The 16,384-nt window shown below is 35.4% G+C and overlaps 2 protein-coding genes across 2 annotated transcripts; one reads left to right on the top strand and one right to left on the bottom strand.

Moving 5' to 3' along the window:
* Nucleotides 1–257: 257 nt before the first annotated feature.
* LOC130804251 (protein PLASTID MOVEMENT IMPAIRED 2-like) lies at nt 258–4,641 on the top strand. Its single transcript, XM_057668629.1, has 2 exons — nt 258–656; nt 1,094–4,641. Exons 1-2 carry the CDS (start codon nt 522–524, stop codon nt 2,738–2,740), a joined length of 1,782 nt encoding a protein of 593 aa, XP_057524612.1. The 5' UTR covers nt 258–521; the 3' UTR covers nt 2,741–4,641.
* Nucleotides 3,163–6,563, bottom strand: LOC130804252 (protein PAL OF QUIRKY). The gene is made up of 2 exons (XM_057668630.1): nt 5,877–6,563; nt 3,163–4,468 (listed from the first exon to the last, which is right to left on the bottom strand). The coding sequence occupies exons 1-2, from the start codon at nt 6,515–6,517 to the stop codon at nt 3,445–3,447; spliced, it is 1,665 nt and encodes a 554-aa protein (XP_057524613.1). The 5' UTR covers nt 6,518–6,563; the 3' UTR covers nt 3,163–3,444.
* Between the last annotated feature and the right edge of the window lie 9,821 nt (nt 6,564–16,384).

Below are 16,384 nucleotides of genomic sequence, written 5' to 3'. Positions count from 1 at the left end.
TAATAATAGGGTATGCTGCCAATAAACTAAGACAAAGTTTAGATTATTCACAGCAAATAAAGACAAATGTTATATTATTTAAAAATTATTTAAAGATAAAATTATTTACGACAAACGAGTAAAAAATTAGATAATTATTAGTTCAAGAGTGAGATTTTTTTTCCTCCGTAAAGTCACGTACTGATACAATCATACAAGAGACAAAAAACACAAAGTAAAACCTGTTTGGCTTTTCCTGCCATTGAAAATGAAAGGTGCACAAATCCAATCCTACTGGATAATGTTATAAACTTTCAGCTCATTTCCATGGCCTAAAATGAATGTTTAAATGACTAAGCAATACACAGTTTACCTGTTTCAATACCAACCAAACATTATTTTCATAATCTTAAACCTCAAAATCTCATCCTTCACTGCATTGTGGTTCTGAAATGATCATCTTACACATCATTTCTGTACTAAAATGAGTGATTATATCAGAAACTACAGCAATCAAGATTTATCGAGCATTATTGATTCGAATGGATGAGACAGAACTCGGAAATGAAAGAACGATTCGATCAGTGAAAGCAGCCATAGATATGTATGGAGGAGGGAAGATTAAACAAGGTACTAATGTTGAAAAGAAGTTCCAAAATGATGCTGCATTCTCTAAGGTAAATGTCAAGTGTTTTTATATCATAATATGAAAAACTAGATCTGTCAAATTTTGACTCGAATGAACCGGACTTGACAGTGATTCGATCCCTTTTCCTAAAATTTGGTGAATATATGAGGTTTTCCTGAGCATTCATATGTGCATCTTTCTCAAGTCGAAGGGCTTTTTGGCCGTACTCTCTTTTATGGGTATAAATTGCCGCTTTTTTTCTTCTCAAACCCTGATTATAGTTTCCTATAAGCGGATTATACTTAGATGTGATGAAATTTTAATTTTTGTTCTTTAGGTAAATATTCTGACTTGAAAAGTTTTTTTAACTTAAAACTTTTTCATAATGAAGAAGAAAGTAATAATAAATTTATGACCTATTATGTTGGGGCAAATCCGAATCTCGACCAACCTGAAACTAACCCGATTTTATTTTGAATTTCATAGAAGCAATCTTCAAAGGCACAAGAACTTCATCTTGCAAAGAATAGGATCAGCAAAATCAAAGAAAACATCAGAATCGCAGAGTTGGAGAAATCTCAGGCTGAGTACGAACTCCTGAAGGCGAAAAGATTAGTCCGGGAGCTAACCTCACAGATCGAAGAGACAAAATTGAGAACTAGAGAATTTAGAAAGGAGAAGAAAGTTGAAGATGAGCAGTACGAAGAAATTACACGAGAATTTGAAGCTGTGAAGCAGGAACTTAGCAAGATTAAGCTCGAGTTAGATCGTACAGTAGTAGAAAAAACGCGAGCAGAGAAAGAAGCGGAAGATGCGGGTTTGAGACTCGAGGATTACACAGACACAGCGGAAAGATTGAGATTAGAGATTGAAGAAGCTAATGACGAGGAGGTATTGGTTGAGCTCGCTGAAATTCAGGCGCGAAAGGAACTCAAAGAGATTGAATCACAGAAAAATGAAGAAATGGAAAAAAAATTGTTACTGATTGAAGAAACTAGAAAGAAAACCTGTGTGTTGAAGGATGAGATCGAGAAAATGAAAGATCTTGAAGAAAAATTCGAGCTAACTAAGTCGGATTCTGAAGTATTGCAACATGAACTGAATTTGATCAAACAAATGGACAGTGGGTTTCGTAGAAATGAAAATTTGAGAAGTTTGGCTAGAGAAGTGGATGCAGCACGAAAAGAGTACGAGGCTATTAAAACAGAAGGGTTTCAAGTTATGAGAAGTATGGATGTAATCAGAAATGAGTTGAATGATGTTTTGAAGGAAAAGGGTGAAATCGAGAAAAGGGAAGCAGAAACCGAGAAGTGTATAAAGAAACTAAACTCGAAGATTCTTAGAGCGAAAGAGAAGTTGGAAGCTGCAAAAGCATGTGAGGAGAAGACGAAGGCCATGGAACCGACACTTTCGCTTGCGTTGGAGGAGTTGGCGAGAGAAAAGGAAGACGCGAAGAAAGAGGAGTCGAATTTGAGAAACGAGATTGAAAACATTAGGGTTGAAATCGATGGAATCGAGACTAAAACTAGTACAAATGAGGAGGCCATGGAAGTAGTAATTGAGGAGCTTGAAGTAGTTAAAAGAGCAGAATTAGATGTGCTTGAAAGACTTAAAACTCTTGCTGAGGAAGTAGCAAGATCTAGGGCCTCCAAAAGGAAATCCACCATTAGAATATCGAAATTTGAGTATGATTATTTGACAGGATGTGCAGTAGAAGCTTGTGAACTTTCTGACAAGAAAGTAGCAGCGGCTAATGCTTGGAAGGAAGCGTTAATGGCAGAGGCGAAGGAGGTGGAAATGAAAACTGCGCGAGCAGAGAAAGAAGTACGAGAGCTGAAACTGAAGACGGAAGACACAGAACATGGTGCAGAAATGGCAAACAAGGAAGTGCAAAACAGAAGACATAAAGGGAGCAAGAGTCTACAACATCGAATATCAATGAAAGAGCGTGATTATAGCTCAACACCGGGCAGAGAAACAAAATTCCAGAGATCTCTTGGATCTCCGGCCACAACTGCAAGACGAATGAGCACTTCGAATTCCTTAACTATAAGGAGAAGAAGAAAGGTAATGCTTAATATAGCCAAGTACTGTGCAAACGAACACAATGAATATGGGATCAAGTCACCCTAGTGATGTAAATTAAATTAGTAGGTGATCTCTTGAATTCTTGAGAAACTCACTTGTATTGATGTGTGGCATGTCCTATCTTCAAGTTAGAGATCAAGAATTCAGGAACACAATCCAATTCCTAAATAAACATTGAATAATCATGTGTCTTTACGGTTTGCTACATTGTGATTTTCTATGCTTTTTGATCACAAGGTAGCAGAGGTGTTTATTCGGGTCATCAGATCAATTTTGGGTCATGTGTTTCGGGTCGGTTCAAAATGAGGTCTTGTGTCCACATTGATTTTATATTATTTTGAATTTAAATTCATTTTAAAGTCAGGTTTGGTTCTAAAGTCGGATATATATTGGATCATCGGGTTTGTTTTGAACACCTCTACAAGGTAGTAAACTCAAAAAATAGGGTTGCAATAAGACATACATAATAACACTAAAACTTATATATTAACTTGGTAAATGTCAAATGAACAAAATCACAATGCTTACAAATATTCACAGAGGTTATGAAGCACCTATTCTTCACATAAGCTAAAAATAACAAAAAGAGCAAAAAAAGTGGCTCTTATACAAACATGTATAAGAGCAATAGAACAACATATTGCATAAAGAAAAGAGAACTTGCAAGATAAACAGAGAAAAAGAAAATTACAGTAGTGAAATCTATATATCTTACTCAAAACTGTTCTCAAAGCAGTGTTTTTCGATGCTTAGAGTTGACGCTTCGTATTCTCCATTTGTAGTTGAGAGAATCTTTCTGGTAACATTTGAAGTTGAGATGATGATGTAGGACTAGGACCAGAAGGTTGAGTTTTATATATCTGAGCCCGCATTGGATCTTCATAGTCACCGAAGATATTGAAATTTTCAATAGGGGAAGGAGTAATAGGTTGAGCTGGTTGATTCATAGAAGGCAAAGTCAAGGGCTGTGTTACCCCAGCATATTCAGGTGTTGTATTCATAGGTTTATACCCTTCGTAAACCATCAAAGGTATTTGAGGCCGACTAGTAGAAGCATTTGGTGGCGTTGTTAAAGGATGCGTCATAAACTTGCCATACGGGTTTTGTGTTTGCTCAACGGATTGTGTTGTATTGATAGGTTTATACCCATCATAAACCATTGAAGGTACTTGAGGTCGACTTATGGAATTTGGTGGAGTTGTCGAAGTATGCATCATGGAAGTTTCATGGGGTTTTTGAGTTTGCTCAATGGATTGTGATGTATTGATAGGTTCATACCCTTCATACACCATTGAAGGCGTTTGAGGTCGCCTTGTAGAAGCATTTGGTGGTACTATTGAATTATGCATCACAGAAACACCATAAGGATTTTTTGTTTGCCCAACAGGCATCATGTAGACGGGGTATGGCTTATTTAAGAAATATTGGTAGTGCTGTTGCGGATGGACACAAGTCGGATACATTGGAGGATAGGCAACAGGAATAGAACTCAAATAATATTGCGCGACATAATTGGATTGAGAAGCTTGGTGGTTAATATACTGTGCTCGAGGTGAGGATTGGTGTTCTGGTTGATTTATCAGTTTAGGGGTCGTATAACCAGGAATAAGAACCTGAATGGGACTCGGAATGTCAATCTGACGAGAACAATCAGAAGCATTGCTTTCCGTCTCAATAAGATTGACAGAAGCAGGTTTAGAGTCAAAAATTCCCAATAGATCTTGATACACTACAGCTTGTGGGCTAAAATGTGGGCTGGGAAGGCTGAAGTCACTGTAACATAAAAGAAACCAGAAAAGTATCACAATCAGTTATGTGGGGAACAAACACAATTTACAGACAACTCCATTGTATGAGAGCAGAAATTAACAATTGAACTTCACAATATTCAATAACATAAATAACAACAAAATGTCATTACTCCATTGCCATTAAATGGCTCCCACCTAGGCAGGATTTGAAAAGTTGGATAATGCAACCTTACCCTAGTTAGTAAATACCGATAACAAAGGGTTTGTTTTCGATTGAACGCTGGTACAAATTTCATCTGCAACTTAAAAATGTATACGAATTAATGAGTTATTTTAATAAAGTAAGTCTTTATAATCCGAAAGCTAGACTCAGAAGACTTAAATAGAGGGTAGTGGGGAAGACCGAAAATGACCGAAAAATTAAGGGTTTAGACTTACAGACTAAGATGATAGAAAATCGAAATGAATGGAGAAAAAGATTTCATGTGAACAACTCTTAAAATTAATTTATTGATTCACGTAGTTGTTTCCCACCATTGTAGTTGTTGATAATCTGAAATCAAAAAAACTATAAATTTTCTTCCAATTGAAATCATGAATAATGCTAAAGCTTTAATTCCATCTTCACCATATTCAATCACCCAAATGTCTACATTCCTACAACTTAATATATATCCAAATAACAAGAACAAAAAACCAACCACCCTAGAGATTTTGGTTTACCAAACCATCCAATTAAATCCTCTTTAACATCCATTCAGCTTCAACCTAACTAAATACAAACATTAATTCATTGATGACCAAATTTTTCCAACAAAAAAGGGCTTAAAGATCTGTCCTTCATCTTTAATTTCTTGTATACAAAGTTCCAACTCAAAGGTAGTAAACCCAACAACTTATCATCAACCACCAAATCATGCTCATTTTTCTTGTTCATTTTACCTAAATATTATTTTCATACATGATTTAACAATGCTAATTTTAATTAATATTCTTTAATTTTCAATTTACCTCTACAAAAACAACTTCAAATACCCAAAAATTTTGTATTTTTATTCTCATAAGTTACACAACCCAAAGCACAACAAAATAGATTTTTTTTTCCCCATAAATCCCAAAAAACCTCAATAACAAAAAACACAATACAAAATTTCCTAATCCTACAAACAAGGGAAGACAAAATGACAAAAAAATTTCCGAGGTCACGGCACATGTCATTTGATTAAAATTTCTGTTGATGATTGAATTGCGAAACATATTAGTACAACATATTAAAAAATAATCGATTTGATTCAGCACGGAAATCTTATATCCACCTTATACTAGGAGGAGAAATTTGGTTCAATTCATTAGCAAAAATTTTAAAGTTGATAAATAAAAGCAACAAAATTTTTTTTGAATAATTTTGAAAAAAAAAGAACTAAACACACCTTCCTATAGAATCAAGGGAATGCAAAGCAATCTTCAAATCATCGGAAACACCAGAACCACACCCACCGCCATTAACATTATCCTTATTCGTACAATTGGAATCAGAGGATTTCGTAGACCCAAAGCTCAAATTACTTTCCAAAACAGTACATTCATCCGAATTCTCCTCACCAGTATTCGAACCGGCGACCTTCGATTCCTCATCACCGGACCAATCATCACCATCATCTTCTTTCACAAACAAAAAAAATCGTATCCGTTTCGGCGTAGAACATTTCAACGAGGAATTCCGATCATACTCATCAATCATGTTCAAAAGATCTTCATCAGATGCGATAGAAATCAATGAGTCAAGATCATGATGAGGAAGCAGGTATTTGAGAGTAAAATTGTGGGTGGTTCCATTGAAGAGGCGTTTTGAGATGTGAGAGAAAAGGGTAGAGAGAGAAATTACGGTGGTTTTAGGGATGGAGATGAAACGGGTTGTGCCGTTAGCGTAAAATAGGGTGTTGTTATGCGGATTTGGGAGGATTTGACCGTTGTAGCTTATCAAAAGGCGGCGTTCTTGTGGAATTTGGGTGTCCTTAAGGGTGGAGGAAGATGATGGTTGTGGTAGGGATTGGTGGGTGGAATGATCCATGGATTTTGGAGGGAATTTGAGAAGAGAGAAATTGTGGGTTAATTAGTTGATGGAACTAGACTTTTTATATGAAAAAAGTTTTTTTTTTGGAAAAATTTTTTTTATGGATTTTTTTAATGACATGGAATAATTTAAAAATATTATTACCTTTTATTTCTACCTTGTATTACCACGTAAAAGGAAGACAAATTATTGAGATTAGTAGGTAATCTAGCAACATTCATCTAAAAGGATTGAAGAAACATTGGACGTATATTAGTAATATTAGTGCATGGGAAGGTCACATGCAATTGGAAGACACTTATCAATTATAGAAAGTCATTATAAGCTAGTGGGACACATGTTAATAGGAGAAGCAAAGAACGTCATATAAAATAAAGGAAAAATCACTGGAATAAAGAGAAACTTGACATATCCAAGACAACTACAGTGGCGTGCAAGGGAATTTTGGGGATTGATGAAATAACAAAAGAATGTTCTACATGTACAATGATAGACTATAAATACACATTAAGGAGCACATAAATGAAGGAATTAATTTCGAACTAATTTCTGCTATTAAGAGAGATACAAAGAAGTCCAAGTAATTTATTACGAAGGAGTTATTACACCTGATTTTCAAGGACCCACATTTGATTTTCAGAAGAATATTATAATTGCACTATCATAAATCTAAGAGAGTAATTACTATTGTCATAAATAATCTTCAAAAGAACATTTGTCAGGTATTAATCACAAAAGACCCCACGTCAAAATAAGTCCTAAGTGGTAATCCACCTTGCAGTAACAGTGCTCTTGGAAGGACTTATTGGGCAATTTTTTTCAAACTGATACTGACTTGGGCGTCAGAGTGGGACCTCGGAAAAACATTCCGGGCCCTACTAACCCTTTGTTTCATTTTACCGGAACAACCATGATCTCAAAAGATCTTACTGTATAGCTTGATAAGATAGCAAAGATAGGATTCCACCGGCACTTAACTCCTGATTAATCACAAATCAGGGGATTAAGTTCTTAATTAATTGTTCTACAAAATCATACAGGAACGCGAAGTGTAACTCATGGTGTTTGGATTGGCTTGACAAAGCACATAATTAAACATATTGTATCTTAATCTAATATGCATCATATCATATCGTATCATACCTTATCATATTAAATACAAATTTTTGACACAACATGATATGGTGGTCAGTTGAGTAATTTTTTGTTAGAAAATAGTGAGCATGGGTTAAGGGTCTCCTGCTATCATTTTTTCAAATTTGTGAACGTATGTGAACTCATGTCATACCTAATACAAACTGTGATAGAGTATCACACGTGCTAGACCAACCATGCTCCCTACTAATCTCTAGAGTTGTATTTGTTAAAGGTTCTCTTTTGTATTATTTCGTTTTGATAATCAAATAACTCATTTATTACGTGAAAAATATTTTTAAAAAAGGCATAATTTCTTTTATATTAACACATAAATTTTACACTTTCACGCCTTAAACCTTTTAATGTTATTTGATTAGTCTTTAATTTTAGACTTAATATTTGTCGAAAAAAAAAAAGCATGGATTTTCTATTGAGATAACCTATAATTTTAATGAATTTTTAAACTTGAAAATTGGTGTATATATAGATTTATCTATAACTTTTTGCACCAAATAATTAAATAAATTAGCAAGTATAGACATCATCCTAAAATAGTTTACAAGTATTGTTGGGGTGTTTTCCTTTTGGGTGACATTTAATTTTAGAAGAGTGAGCTAATGATAAATCCACATGGAAAAACTAGTGGGGAAACCAAGGCATGCACAACCAATAATTTAGAAAATGGTGATTGGTCAATTCTTATGGCTAACGTTTGCATGAAAACACATGACAACACCACCTGGGCACGTCCACTCTTTTGGCCAACATATCAAACATTTCAGATATATGTGTACAACAAGACATTTTATCACTTTATCATTTGTATAATACACATTCATTTTGTAACACTTCCCTCAAATATTTGTTATACTATGGTTATTCACACTATTTATTACTCGTATTTAAGTTTATTTTATATATTGTGGATTTGCGGTTAATGTGTAAGAAAAAATATAGTCAAATAAGATTTTGTTTGAGTTGTTTAATTGCATATTTTCATGATATTAAATTTTTATATTTTCAGCTACGCATAATTCAATATATAAATCATCAAAATAACACATTTGATTAAGTAAAAAGTCAATGTAACAAGTATAATGGAACGAATAAATATTTAATAGAAAAGTGATATTGTAAATAAAAATAACGCGACGAGATATAAATGAGACCGGGAAATATGTTTAAAATCATCTTCACAAAAAAAAGTTGGTGGAAGAGTTTATATAGAAGTGCTAAAATTAAATGTTTATGACCAAGTAAGTTGTAAAATCCACTTGATTCAAATTATCGGTTGAAATTAGTTACAACACTCGAATGGTAACTACGATTCATCATTCAATATTGTGTTTGTGTTTGGTTTGAAGTTTTTATCATTCCTTTTAATGTATATTTTCATAATATTTATTTTTATTATTTTATTATAAATAATGCATTTGATACATTTTTAGCATGTAAACAAGAATATCCATTGTAAAAAAACTTTGAATATTGATAAAATATGTTAATAATCATTTTGTGTATGTTTTTCTCAAATTCTTCTCGACTTTTATTTTTTTCATTTTCAATTGTTCAATTCATGAATTTCATTTATTCAATGTGTCAAATGGGCCAGCCAGTCCATAACAAAATGAGCATGGGCTGATGTATCTTTAGTTTGGGCTGTATTCTCAAGGTATATAATTACAACGAAAGATTGAAATAAATAAGATTAATTAGCATTTTAATTCCAAATATAAGATTGAGATAAACTTATGTCCCAAAATAAGCTTCCGTACGTCCAAGTCTAGCCTCGGGTAAGTCGCTGTTAGTAACAGCGACCTAAGGCAAAAAAAAAAAAAAGAAAATAAAAAGTTGAAAGTCGCTGTTAGTAACAGCGACTTAAGGAGTTGACTGGTCAACTCCTTAAGTCGCTGTTACTAACAGCGACATTCAACTTTTTATTTTTTTTTTAAATTTAAAAACTATACTAGCCGTTGTTAATTAGAAAAATAGCCGTTAGAATGTGAAAATAGCCGTTGTAATGTTGTTGTATAAATAGGTACATCATTTCTTACACTTCATTTTATCCATTCTACATCATTCTTATTCTTTTCCATCAATTGTTAAAGTTAACATAAGGTATTTTGTTACTTTTATTATTGTAAATGTAAACATTATTTTTGAAACTTCACTAACGTTAATATATTATATGTATTATGTAGATGTCAAAGGAGCATTGTATTGAAGAGCTTTGTGATTGTGGTTATGAAGTTGAGATTAATACTGATTGGAGCGACTTCGATCCAGGGCGTGAATTTGTTGCTTGCCCTTTCTACTTGGCTGACGGATTAGGATGCACATACTTTCGCTGGATTGCTCCGGAGGGTACAAAATGGCAGAGAGACTTAATAATAAGGCTTGAGAAGGAAAAACAAGAGCTTAAAGATGAGGTATTTAATCTAAAGAGACAAATGGATGATATGGCACATAGGAAAGAAGAGACTGAAAGAATTATGAGAAAGTTAACTAAGCCTTCTTAGTTAGCGACGGTAGTTTAACTTAATGCATGAAGTATGTAATTGGATTTGGATTTGTTGAACTTGCTTGAAATTGTGTTGAATGTTGAATAGCAACATCCTTATTTGAATATGATTGTATGTTTTGATTAAATTTATACTGCATTGTTAGCGGAATGATTCATCGCCCAAAAGTTTGAGTAGTTAACATCAATTCACTCATAATAAACGTGTGATACTACGGTAAAAATATATACATGTACATATATGTTACAATTTACACACAAAAGACCAACAGTTACAAATGAGTATGTACAAATGTTCAATAATTACAAAACTATTGTAATGCTAATCCTCCTCCTGTACCCTGTCTAATTGTGACGGTTTACGACGCCTCCTACGATAGTAAGATGCATTGGCATGACGCTCGGGTAGGGGAGGGGATTGATAGTGTGATGATGTGGCACCCTGTGAGGACCCGACACCGTAGTCCGGGCACGTTAAGTCAACCTCCTCAAGATGAACGTCGGGGTGATGAGGAGATGACTCGTACTCATACGTAGTGGTGTGGGGCGCAGTTACTTCCGGAATGAAGTGTTGAAACTGCGTCCCTAGGAGTATGCCTTGGGCAATCTCCCGTACGGGCTCCTCTTGGGAGGAGCCGATGACTGATGCAATGCCCTGTGCCTGCAGTAAGACTTAATTATTAATGAAATGTTTAAAGTGTAAGTTGTATGGATAATAATCAAAGTTGAAGAATTCTTACAAAGTGTGTCATCGTCGGTGCTGCGGGAACGTACTGGGCTGCCGCCATGATACCTCGTGGTGTCATCCATCGACGAGTGATGGAGAGGAACCACGGCATGTAATTCGCCGTAGTAGGTGCGCCTGCAGCGTCGATCGGCGCACCTTGGGCCAGCAGCTCTAGCCTGTGCTCCCAACGAGCGACATGGCGCCAATTGAGCTCCAGCCAGTTCTTGGGATCCCGGCCCTTGCGAGAGTTGTGGAGCTCCGCTTCTGTGTCACATGGAGGCGGGATGCCCTGTACCATCCCAAATTGGCGCAGTACGCGCTCAGGTAGATGGACTTCGACTATGTCGAAGCAGATCAGAGGTACAGATGCTCTCCACGCCCCTGACAATATGCCCGAGTGCTGAGGCAATGCAGCGTATGCCTCAGCGGGGTAAGGGTCCCATGCAAACTAAATGTGAAAATTCGATTAGTGAATTACGCAATTTGATACTTACAAAACAAGTTGTAGTGAAGTTGTTACATGGTCAGCACGTAGTAGATCGAGTTGATCGCGGTAGAACCCCACGCCCGATGCAGTGTGGGTCCTTGTTCGTCTTTCAAAGGACCACCGCGATCCATATGGCACATGCGGGGGAGGAAGCAGTGGTGGTGCAAATGCACCACGTCCAACACTCCTCATCGGTTGACCAATGAGAATGTGCTCCCACGCCCAAAGCTATGAATTACAATAATACGTAAGTAAACGAAACGCAAAAACATTTACTAAAAGAAACAAAGCGCTAACATATTAGTTAAGTATTACCTGTAGAATAATGAGGGGCCCAGCGATCTCCTTCACGTTCTTCCGTGAAGCCTCACAAAGTCTCCTGTACAGATACGCTAGGGCTGCCAAACCCCAGCTGTACCCGGAGATGACCTCCCATGGCGCATCAAGCAAGCTCAAGTACAACAGCTGTACTCGGTTGCCAGTCTTGTCGGAGAAAAGACAGCACCAATCAGATATAAGAGATACGCCCTAGCGTATCTCTCAATGGTGGCGTCATCAGCACCTTCAGGGAGGTGCGAGAAGTTCTGCGCAAGCCATGTTACGCGCAGGCTACTCTCTTTGGTGGGCGTTTGGAGGTTGCCATTCCGGCTCCTCCATAGTTGCTAGAATGCCCGCATGCCTATCAGAAATAACGCATAACCCTGGACTATGCATCACGTGCTTACGAACACAGGCCATAAACCAAGACCACGCGGCTATGCATTCTTTTTCGACCAAGGCAAAGGCAAGCGGGAAGATTCCCTTGTTCCCATCTTGGGCAATGGCAGTCAACAACGTATGGCGATACTTACCATACAAATGTGTTCCGTCAATGGCAATAACGGGTTTGCAATACTTAAATCCCTCAATACTAGGTTGGAAAGCCCAAAACACGCGTTGGAAAGTTCTAATACTAGGACGGACATACACACCGACATCATTATCTTCCTTAAAGAACCACTCAACTACGGTACCGGGGTTTGAAATTTGCAGTGCCTTCAGGAAGCGTGGAAGAAGAGGATAAGAATCTTCCCACGTACCATAGATGGAGAGAAGGGCTTGTTGTTTAGCACACCAAGCCCGCTTATAGGTCACTTCTACACCGAATTGGTCTTTGACCATTTGACGGACAACAGAAACCTTAATTGATGGGTCTTGAGCAACACAATTTCTAATACGATTGTTAATCACGGAAGATGTCAAATGAATGTGCCCAGCTGACACGTTTTCAGTACTTAAAATACAACCCCCGTGCTTCCCTTTATAAGTAATTATCTCCCATGACGGTGAATAGGAGGTCTTCCTAGCCCTAAGCCTCTAACCACACCCTCTCTTACACTTCAACGTGAGCACGGTTTGATTTGAAGTCTCAGTTTTGTACTCAACGTTCCTACGAATATGATACAATCTAACAGCGTCTAACAAGGCATCCTTGTTGTCAAACATCATACCCTTTTGAAACTCTCCTTCGTCGGTGTAGGTTGTATCACAATCCCAAGACCTCCAAGAGTTGTCCTCAATGTGTTCATCTAGAGGGGGAACCAGTGCATAGGGTGTAGGGGCAACGATTGTTGGAATGTTTCCTAAAGTCATGTCATTAGCTAGAGCCTCCTCGTCAATACCAACATCATCCTCAGAAGGAGCTTTAACGAATTCATTACTCTCACTAATAACATCATCCCAAGGCTCATTTGTATCTTCTAAGTTACAAGTATCATCATTTGTCACTTGAAATTGAAGTTGATTGGTTTCATTAGAAGGATAAGAGGAAGATGGCATAAAGGGATTTTGGGTTTCTTGGGTAGGGAAGGGCGTATGAGAAGGAGCAGAAGGAGTTATATTCATAAATGCATTTGTTTCCACTACGTTCACATCTTCGTTCCCTAGGGGTACCTCTTCTACATATACCTCTAAAGAAGGACTAGGGGTAGACTTTGAATACTCCCACATTGCATCTATAGCCTCCTCATCCTCAACCGGAAAAGCTAACAAATCTCCACTCAGATTGTATTTAAAACTTAAATTAACAGTACTTCTTGTAGTGTCAATGTCAATCCTAGAGCATATAAAATGTTTAAATTCATTCAAATCCATGTATGAGTTGCATGCAAACAGTTTACGTTTTCCCCCAACATACTTAACATTATTACTAGTTGATCGAATTGAACCATTCCAAAAGCATACAACGGTGACACGAAATGAAGCCATTTTTACAACAACACATAAAAAATCAACATCACCATCAACTTCATAAATATATGACCACTATACATTTTACATTCAACTAATAATTCTGGAACAAACTTTTAAAAGTGAGGATCAATGTAAATAACAACTACATTTGACATAATCATAGAGCTCAAGTGTAAATGCCAACTACACATGACATACATTTTAAATTCACCACCAAATGAAAAAATTTATAATAAAAACGAACCTCAATTAGCTGTAGATCAAGAAGAATTACGTAATTGGAAGCTTGTCAACCTACATTAATGTGAAAATTGATTAAAACACAACAAACCCTAATTTTTCGAATATTGAAAAAAAAACCAAAAAAAATTACCTTTGGTCGATCTAAGAAGACTACAGCAATAATTACTGGTATAAACTTGAAACTTGATGACCTTAGTTGAAGGAATGAAGATCCTTACAAGGTTGGAATGAAGAAGGAGAAAGTAGAGAATTGCGGGAGAAAAACTAAATCGCGAAATGAAGTGAGGAAGAAGAAGGATTCTGGAAAATTATAAAGCTATAAGTCGCTGTTAGTAACAGCGACTCTCAACTTTTTATTTTCTTTTTTTTTTTTTGCCTTAGGTCGCTGTTACTAACAGCGACTTACCCGAGGCTAGGCTTGGACGTACGGAAGCTTATTTTGGGACATAAGTTTATCCCAATCTTATACTTGGAATTAAAATGCTAATTAATCTTATTTATTTCAATCTTTCTAATTACAACCAAGGAGTAAACATTAAGCCCAAATTTGTTAATCCACACAAGATAGACGTTACATTAGCCCATGATAAATAATAAGGCTAATACAATAAATACCCGTTCTCGTGCGAGACTGTCTATTGATGAAACGACCTCAAACAAGAAGTTCGGACTCTCATAGTTTGTATATTTAGATTATTTAACCCATGTATAAAGTAAGTCTTATATCGATATCGCCTCATATAACAATTTGTGTACTATTAATCTTAATGGATACAAAGCCCGACACAAACTGCCAAAATTTGAATACTGTGAATTTTGAGCAACTTTTGTTCAAAATCATGTTATAGTGAGATAATCTGTATAAGGAGCTTAAATTTTGAAAAATATGAATTTTATAAAATAAAATATTAATTTTAATATTTAAAATAACATATTAAATATTTGACAATTAAAATAATATATTATAAGTACGAAAGTACCTAGTAAGACATTTAACGTCGTCACCTAATGTTATGTAGATGTGTAATCTGACCAAGTCAATTTACGCTAGCAAAAACCTCAAAAGAATGTTTTCTTTGACTTCATAATATGTGTTGACGTTTTCTGTTACACCATTACAAGAATTTGCTATGTTTACTTTTTAAGTATGATTGAAAGCTAACATGCAAGGAAATTAAATGTAACAACAATGTGACTTACTTTTGCTTTTACCAACCATCATTTTTATACCAATATTTTACCAACCATTATTTTTTTTTTGGTTTTTATTAATAATAAGCTTAGAGAAAGAAAGAATTAGCGAGAATTGAACACATATTAATTTTAGGGAAAGTGGCATGTGCACTCGTTTCTGAACATTTTGAGACACTAGGTAAAATAATAGAGTAGTAAGGTATCAATTTGAGGCACTTTTCTAAAACAAATAACGCACGTTGAAAAGTGCTTTTTTCGTTTTATTATACCTGCAACTGATAGTAACATTTTTCACACATGTCACAATCATAGTTGCAAATATTTTAGAATGAAGATAATACACAAATTCATGACAAACATTGGTCATTGTCAGTTTGTCACCTTTTAAAATTTTTATTTCATAATTGACAAAAAAAATAAAAGAGAAGACTTAACTGAGAATAAACCTAACATCTGTGTAGAAAAATGTTATTTATCCTCTAATTAAAATATACAATTTACATATTATAATAATCCCAACTTCCTAACCACATGAAACTTCATAAATTTATCATGAACATTTCAGCAAAATATATTTTGCACGCAATTAGAACTTGTTGACAAATTTATAATCACAAAATATACACACACGAACAAACAAGTGTTGGGTTTTTCAAACCGTCCTTTGCGGACTTTTGAATGTTTGACCCACTACAATTAATTAAGCTCTTTTTTTGTTCATGCTTCCAATATATAAGCAATCCATGTTTTTCTTTATCCCTATCTTTCCTCTCTAAACTCATATAACTTCTTCCATATTTCTCTTCCATAATATAATACACTTTATTTTTTTATTCATAGACAGATAAGAGAATCTCTACATGCAAGAGAAGTAATCGATTAAATTAACTATTTAGCAGATAATCAGAAGAGAATATCTCAAATTTTTGTCACAAAGGTGAAAGAAGAAACCCCTTAAAAAATGGATAGAATTTCTAGGCCATTTAATGGGAAAAACTATTGGAAGGAAAAAGGTTACAATCTCTTAGATGGAGTAGAAAGCAAGAGAAAAATACAAGTAGTAAAGATCAATGGTGATGGTGGGTCCAATATTAACAAGTTTAAGAGATTTTGGAGGGTTAGAAAGAGTTTAAAATTTAAGGGTTTTAATAAAGTAATTTTGTCACCTAAGAAATTATGGAATAAATTTAAAGATGGGTATGTAAATATGATGTTAAAAATGGCGGGTGAAGTAGGGAAGACTAATGGAGGTATTGAGTTTGAAAATAAGAAAATTTTACAAGCTAGAAATGTTAGGGTTAAGCATAAGAATCAAGAAGAATT

The sequence above is a fragment of the Amaranthus tricolor genome, chromosome 17 (genome assembly GCF_026212465.1).
Source record: "Amaranthus tricolor cultivar Red isolate AtriRed21 chromosome 17, ASM2621246v1, whole genome shotgun sequence".
Lineage (NCBI taxonomy): Eukaryota > Viridiplantae > Streptophyta > Magnoliopsida > Caryophyllales > Amaranthaceae > Amaranthus > Amaranthus tricolor.
The sequence above is the reverse complement of the archived record's forward strand: the minus strand, read 5'-3'. Positions and strand labels throughout refer to the sequence as shown.